Source organism: Dioscorea cayenensis, chromosome 7 (genome assembly GCF_009730915.1).
Source record: "Dioscorea cayenensis subsp. rotundata cultivar TDr96_F1 chromosome 7, TDr96_F1_v2_PseudoChromosome.rev07_lg8_w22 25.fasta, whole genome shotgun sequence".
Taxonomy (NCBI): Eukaryota; Viridiplantae; Streptophyta; class Magnoliopsida; order Dioscoreales; family Dioscoreaceae; genus Dioscorea; species Dioscorea cayenensis.
Window position 1 is genome coordinate 28,304,045 of NC_052477.1, and position 7,891 is coordinate 28,311,935.

The following is a 7,891-nucleotide window of genomic DNA, read 5'->3' on the forward strand; positions in this document are numbered from 1 at the left end:
TATGCTTTTTTTTATATTGATTATTATTTGATATGTCTATGTGGCTAGTGACTTGAGTGACTGGATGTGCAACTTTTTTTCATAATTTTTTTCTCTTTTTTAATTGGTGATATGGCAAATGCACATTAGCCACCACATCAATAGTCATGTGTACATTAAAATGTCGCATGTGAATATATATGTATATATATGTTAAAGAAAGACAAATACTTCAATACTTATTCCCACCTAACAACAATGATAATGATGAATTTTTTTAAAAAAAAACAAGACTGTATTGAGTGTTTTAAAAATATAGTGACAAAATGAAGAATATGTTCAAATTTAGGGATCAATGGTGTGTTCAAGCTTTTATGAAATGGGATGTTTTCCATTATGTCCAATATTTTAACGAGCATGTTGATTGTTGAGGAGCCTTTTTATTGATCCTGTTGTTGTAAGGACGGTAGTATGTTATTGCTCACCTAATTTTAATACGGACCCCAAGTTATTAGCTAAAAGGAGTGAAAGATGAAACAGAGCTAGAAGTTCCCAGCAATGAAGGCTGCATATTTGTATCACTTTCTTCAACCAAAATCTTGATTTTAGGTGTCTCTTTAACTGTTAATTTCATTTTAACAGAAATTTCTCAGCCTACCCAATTGCTATTTGCCTCCACATTATTCCACCTTGTTTATTATTGATATCATGCATGGATTTTTTGTGCGCGCATGTGTGTGTGTGTGTGTGACAAATCATGCGTGCGAAAGTTGCAGAAACATATTCTTTCTGGGGTTCTGCATAATTAGAATGAGATTTTTTTTTTCCATTTCATACTTATTTTTGCTATATAATAGGAAATGGTAATTTCGTCTTTCTTTCTTGCACGTAACATCATTAAAACTATATGCTGGGCAGTAGCTCTTATATTCTTCAATAGGTTTATTGCTTACGTTACATTCATGCATGCAAATGTTCTTTGCTGACAGACCCGGGACTGTTCTAATATAAAAACGTTGACACCAAAGCAATCAGTTTCTGAGAACTATGACCCAGTTCCTCAGTCGGCTGACAAGCCTTCTGAGCCAATGCAAGACCATGAAAGAGCTCAAGCAAATCCACGCCCAGGTAACCATTGCCGGACACTCTTCCGACAACCACATCATCTCCAAGCTCCTCATGTTCTCAACCACGTCCGGTCCCCGAAACACAGACTACTCCTTCAAGCTCTTCTCCTTGGTCTCCAGTCCCGGCACCTTCTTCTACAACACCATCATTAGAGCCTTCTCCGCCTCCAAGAACCCCGCCCGGGTCTTCTCCCTCTACAACCAAATGCTTCTTGCCGGCCTCTTCCCGGACCACTATAGCTTCCCTTTCCTCACCAAAGCCTGCGCCAACCTCGCCTCCCTTCCCTCTCGGAACTTCTCTTCACTGTGACATTGTCAAGTATGGCTTCTCCTCTGATATTTTGGTGCAGAACTCGTTGATCCATATGTATGCTTCTTGTTGTGATATAATCTCCGCCAGGGGAGTGTTTGATGCAATGTGTGTGCGGAACTTGGTGTCATGGAATACCATGGTTGATGGGTACGCTAAGTGTGGTGATTTGGTTGCTGCAAGGAATGTCTTTGATGGAATGCTGGTGAGGGATGTTATGTCTTGGAGTGCACTGATTGATGGATATGTTAAGGGTGGTGAGTTTAGAAAGGCTGATGGAATGAAGGCCAATGCTGTGGCGTTGGTTAGTGTGTTGTGTGCTTGCTCCGGCTTAAGAGATCTTGACGAGGGGAGGAGGGTGCATCGTTACATAAAGGACAATGGTGTGTGCCTTACTATCCAGTTATCAACTTCTCTGGTGGATATGTATGCCAAATGTGGATCAATAACGGAAGCTCTGGCTGTGTTTCGTGTAGTACCGGTGGTGGAGACTGATGTTTTGATATGGAATGCAATCATTGGAGGCCTTGTTAGGCATGGACGGAGCAAGCATTCTCTGGCATTCTTTGAGGAGATGCAGGTAGCAGGTGTGCAACCGGATAAGATCACCTACTCTTACTTGTATAGTGCTTGCACCAATGGAGGCTTAGTAGAGGATGCACAGCGCTTCCGTAATTTGCTTAAAGCACAACGCATGGCTGTGCATGTGGAGCATTGTGCTAGCAGGGTTGATGTCCTACGGCGTTCGGGCCGTGTAGTAAGGAGGCTTATGTGATTGTGAGGACAATGCCCATGCAGCCGAGTGCATCTGTTCCGGGAGCTCTTTACACTGCCTATCAAACACATGGTCGCCTTTCAAGAGCTTATGCTTAGCTCCAGGTTCTACTGCACTAAAGGTGGATGGGATGAACACTATCAGCTGAAGCCATGAAGTTTAGCAGAAGGTATGCATTTTTTTTTTTTTAAGCACACCCACAACTCACTTTTGATCTATGCACATATAGTATACTACTAAGCCAATCTTGGAATCCAAAATGTTGCAACAGTACTACCTACACATATAGATACATACACACATGTTCTTTCTATAGTTAGCTGTTAATTTTTGTTTTCTTAGTTGATGTAAGTAATCTAGCATTGGACACTTTCCCCAAACTATTGATCATGTGCGAATTGCTTCCCCTTCCTTTGAACCACAATGCCCTGGTTCTCTATGGCAATGTTAGTGACAAGGTCATCACCATCAGTTTACCTCCAAAGCCAAGGTTGCACCATTTTTCCACCAAAATCAGGTGATTTCTATCTCCTCTGAATTCACAATTTCTTCAATTTTGATATCTAGTTGCCAATTATACTTCTCAAAGAGGTTGCCTCAAACTCCAAGGCAACTTGGTGTGGACCATGAAGGGTTTATACACAATAAGTTCAGGTAGCCTTATCTTGTTTTCTTGACTACAGAATTGGAGTTATGGTTGATAACTGCGTTCTCTCAAATTAGTTATAAACCATTTTGCCATTGTGTTCAGATTTCTAGTGAAACCATATATTGCAAACGGTGATGTATTGCAAACCTCATCAATTTTAGTTATACATGCTGACAGAAGGTTTCTCATAGGCATTCACAAGATTATTTCATCACTTGGAATTGTTGCAAATTGGCTTCTTCAAGAAGTTAAGTTATATACAAGAACATTCACTAGAAACCAAAACATGTTCTGATTGAGTAATTCAAAATAAGCCACATTTGCAACTTTAGGCACCAGAATCAACTCTGCATTTGAACATCCAAGTACCAAAATTCCATGATTGTAACCATAGATCAGACTACCTAACTTATGCTGATTTGTTCCCTAGCTAGTTTAGTAGCATCCCTCCTTTGCAAGATCTTATATCCTCAGTACAAAATAAAAAGGCAAAAGTATATATATAGCACAGACTTTGAAGCAAACTTGAGTCTAGGAAACAGAGGAATGCTTAGTTTTCTTTTTTTATTCACATAGCCAGCATTTTATGCTGAAAAAAAAAGTGCTACACAACGTCTGCTCTAGTTGGGTGCACGTCTTGTTGTTGCATTGATTATTTACTTTTTACATGGTCAACGTTTGATATCTGTTATTAATTAATGACCAGAACCTTAATATGTATATATAGTTCTTCATACATTTTTTGAATTGGGTATAATGATGATGGCTTTGTTGAACTTTGAAGAGTGGGCACCAACCCACTCTGAAAAGCTCATTTTCATGGGATGATTTGATGATTGCAATCTGACAAGCATATATCATAGTTTAGGAACTAATTAATTACCATGTTATTTAATAACAAAGTCATGCCAACTTTAAGTGTCAACTATCCGCGTCCATTTTGATGCGTCTCATCCATACACGTTTAGTGGTGTTCTTTTCATATCATCTGTAAACAATATACAAAAAAGTTATCATACTTTGGTCGCTTTCAGCTACCGTCAATGGTCTTCAATTAGATGTGTTTTAATTGTATATCTATATGAAATCTATGATGAGTGTTCATATTATTGGGATTGGTAATTTGATGGGTAATAGAAAGGGGGTAGTGTTTTTTTTTTTTTATTCATGGATAAAGACCTCATACAAAGTGGTATGGATTCTTTTTTTTATTAAAAAAAAACAAACAAACAAACAAACGAAGAGTAGGTGAGTTTTGGCCGTAGCGGAATTTTGATTTGAAGTATTAAATTTTAATTTAATAATACTATTTAATATAATATAACTTTTAGGTAATTTTTTTTTCCCAAATAACAGTGTTAATAATAATTTTTTGTATTGATTTATAAAGCTAAGTTTGTGGGATAAATTCCAATCTCTTTTTGTTTTTTTTTGTGTATTTGGTACAGTTGACCTTAAATCAGATTAAACCGATATTGACACCATCTTAAAAATAATTTATTTAGAAGTAAAAAACGTTTGACATAATATTGTTGAATCTCAATATATTAACAATAATGAGTAATTATTAATTATAACAATTTTGCAAAAGATAATTGCTTGCTTGTGTACGAAAAGACTTGCTATTGTCTACATGTGAAAACTATAACTGTTTGCATGCCGGAAAATTGTTCAAAAATAACCCCAAATATATTTTTTTTTCCCAAATATATTTATCACAGAAAAGTGTCTTAAAAAATTTGCATTTTATAAGATTTTCTTAGGTAACTTTTCATAATGAAAAAAATAAATAAATAAACACGTTCTGTTAAAGGATATCAATAAAAGTGTACACTAGTTTTATTTTGATCTTTTATGACGGCTTTCGGTTGTGGAAGACTCTAGAGGCAACTTTCATTAAATATATATATATATATATATATATATATTATTTATGTAGACACGTATAATTGTGGACAAAATTGACCAAAAGTGAAATAGTCCATTTGGAGGCCTTGCCAATATACCTCTCTTTGTTTCTTTCTATTTTTTTTTAATTTTTTTAGATTTTTCCCAATCCAACTCATTCCACTTGGAGAGCACCACAACTCCATTATTGCTTGCACAAAATACTAATCTTATCTGCCAGTTGCTAGGTTTTAATATTCAGATACAAAGGGAAGAAAACTTATTTTTCATCCAGACTTTACATTGTTCCTCAGATTCATAAAAAATAGGGAAAATTCTTTATTCGCACCAGTAATTTTCAAAAGCTTCACTAAAAACCACTCCTCTTTTCACTTTACACGACCGGTGAGCCCTTGGTTAGTGTTTAACTTCACTTTCTACTCTAGTTCAGCCTGAATGGGATTCAGTGTTGTCGAAATCCAGTTTTTCTGCGAAAATGGTGGGAAAGGGAAGCAGCCTAGAATCGCATCGTGTTCAGCCTTTTTGAAGGGACTTTTCTGCTGGTTTCGATGAGACGATGCTGAGGGTTCACATTACATCTTGTTATTCTCGCTCGTTATCATACCCAGAAATATATAAATCGGTTTCTCGAGCAGAAAAATGAAATTGATTTCCAGTCGGATTGGTCAGTGCTTCATCTTCAAAATGAGTGCGTAGTCGATTTTATTGTCGAGCGGAGCGTATGCCGTTGTAAATCTTCGTTTATGGTTGTAAAAGTTGTATTACGACGAGGAAAACGATGAATTACTGACGAGTTCGTTTCGTTATAATGTTCTTCTCGTTTATGGTTTCATCTATTTGTATATTTTTAAATAATGTTTAACTATTTGCTATTATCCGGGTTTAAATATTTTACTAATATGTTTAATAATTGTCGTATCCAGGTTTTAATACTTCAGTCTCAGTTTAGCGTTATCTTTACGTGTATAACTGATTCATAAGCGTGTAAATTCTCAGAAAGTCTGCGTAAAAGCGGTGATCTTTTTCGTTTGATCACGAGATTGTTGGCATGTGTGGCGTGGCGGTCGTGAGGTTATGGTATCCGTGCGTAAGAATTAATGGCGGCATTAATTCTTATGCTGCGATCAACTCATTCCGAACACGGATTCGTTCTCGTCGGTCGATGTCGGCCGTCTGTCGTTTAACTTTTTCTCGGGATCTGAAGAGTCGACGCTTGTGGACTTCACGCATAAATAGCAGGAAGAACACTCACGTGAATGACCAGCTCATAAAGTCAGTCCTCATCGTCATCCTCACTCGCTCACTCCTCCTCTTCCTCACTCTTCCCGTGAGACTGACCGCTCTATCACGAAAGGATGTTTGGTGAGCCTTCTTCCTATCTTGAGAATCGATTAGCCGTGTCACTGAAGCTAGTTAAACTATCTTTTCACCTTGATAGCGAAGTCCTCTCATAATTGCTGAATCACGAGAGGATTCTCCGGTGATGGATGACGGGAAAGCGATTAAGAGAGCATTCGACTTGGGTATGAAAAGAAAGTTTTTCGTATATTGCGTGATTGCGGAGGATTCTCTAGAGGAGGAGATCAGTAAACATCCTTTAAAAGCGATGTTGACATTTACCGCTTGAGACTTTTACGATTAGCGTTTAAGAAAATGACGTCGGGTGTACAAGTGATTACGTTCTATGTTTAACTTCTCGAGGATCGTCGTTTTAAAAGTCCTACCGTGACACGTTTGATTAATAGTCGTTTTCGTGAGATGTGTGTTGTTTAACGCTTTTTAATGTTGTACGTTTTGCGGGTTCGAAGTTGATGCGCTTGTTATGCAACCATGTGAGCGTTCGAATGTCGGAACGACTTGTTTCGTTATCACGAGTCGAGTCAGTGAGTGTCAATCCGAAGCGGGACGTTGTAAATGTTGTAAATGTTGTAAATCTTTTGTAAAATGTTGTAAATGTTGTAAATCTTTGTAAATGTTGTAAATGTTGTAAATCTTTTATAAATAAAAGCGAAACAATCGTATTTGACGTGAACTTACGAAATTTAAGCAGAGACCTAGTAAAAAAACGATGTGGGAAACAAAAAGAGCGTCGTTGTAAACAATAGAAAAAAGTTAAACAATACTCGAGTTACTCTTTAAACAATGACAGCGGTGTTTAGAAAATACGTAAATATGTTTTAAAGCGGTGACCAGGAGGGTACCCATCTAGCGACGCGTTGTCCGAGTGAAAGCATTGATTTAAACAGATAACATATTATTTACGTGATATAGACTTTAGTTAAGCAGGTTAACCGTTATTTTTAAACACTATATGTATACTGTTTAAGCATAAAAAGCAGCCGTTTACCGAGAGACTCATGTTGAGTTGAGAACTTTCATTCGAACGATGACGACATGTCTTCCTCGCGACGATGACGTATATTTCCCTTTTTGCCCTTTGAGGATGGAGGGAAAAATACGGCCAAATCAGCGTCGCGTCTAATCTAACCTCTATCGACTAGATGCGTACTTTTTGTTTGCTGATTACATTGCTTTGTTTGTACTTGCTACATCTTCTACTTAACTCCTTGTCGTCTTCGTTTTTGTTCTTCGATTTCGTTTTGGTTTATGTCGATTTTGGTTTTTCGTGGATATATTATGGAGAGTTTTTGTGGTATTGCTAGATTGACGGGGGAGGGAAAGAGTGCTAATGTTGCAGCTCGAGACTTCTTAGGGAATTGGTGTTAGTGCGAGATATGTGAGCGATGGGGTCTCGAAGTTTCTCTTGATCGAGGGTTAAGTTCATCACACGGATGGATATAAAGCAGGTTTTGCCGATAAAGCTGATGTTGACTTCACAGTCGGATGATGTCGCGATCGACTCCGTCTTGAAATGTCTTTGTAGTTGATCTTTGTCGTCGAGGGCCGAGAAAAATAGTGCCGTTGCGAATCCTAATGAAAGCGAGGTTTTACGTTTAGCCAAGTTCCCTTTTCTTTAATTATTTCGGTTATGCAGGGGTCGTTATTGTTTAAATATATAAGTCGTATTTGGTTAACGTATTATACTAGTCCTACGTTATTAGTTAATTGTTTAAGTATTTAATTTAACGTTTAACTGTTATCGTTATCAGCTTAAACATTATATTCTCAAAAGCTTAATATAT

At 37.4% G+C, this 7,891-nt stretch overlaps 1 protein-coding gene across 1 annotated transcript; it reads left to right on the plus strand.

The window, feature by feature from the left end:
* Positions 1–1,026: 1,026 nt before the first annotated feature.
* LOC120265296 (pentatricopeptide repeat-containing protein At5g08305-like) lies at positions 1,027–2,191 on the plus strand. The gene is made up of 2 exons (XM_039273169.1): positions 1,027–1,412; positions 1,507–2,191. The coding sequence occupies exons 1-2, from the start codon at positions 1,027–1,029 to the stop codon at positions 2,189–2,191; spliced, it is 1,071 nt and encodes a 356-aa protein (XP_039129103.1).
* Positions 2,192–7,891: the final 5,700 nt, after the last annotated feature.

What these genes read in the sequence shown, in the direction of transcription:
- LOC120265296 (XM_039273169.1), top strand. Translation starts at nt 1,027, where the DNA reads ATGACCCAGTTCCTCAGTCGGCTGACAAGCCTTCTGAGCCAATGCAAG. An exon ending in TCTCGGAACTTCTCTTCACT is followed by an intron (nt 1,413 to 1,506) that starts GTGACATTGTCA and finishes AATCTCCGCCAG; the next exon opens with GGGAGTGTTTGATGCAATGT.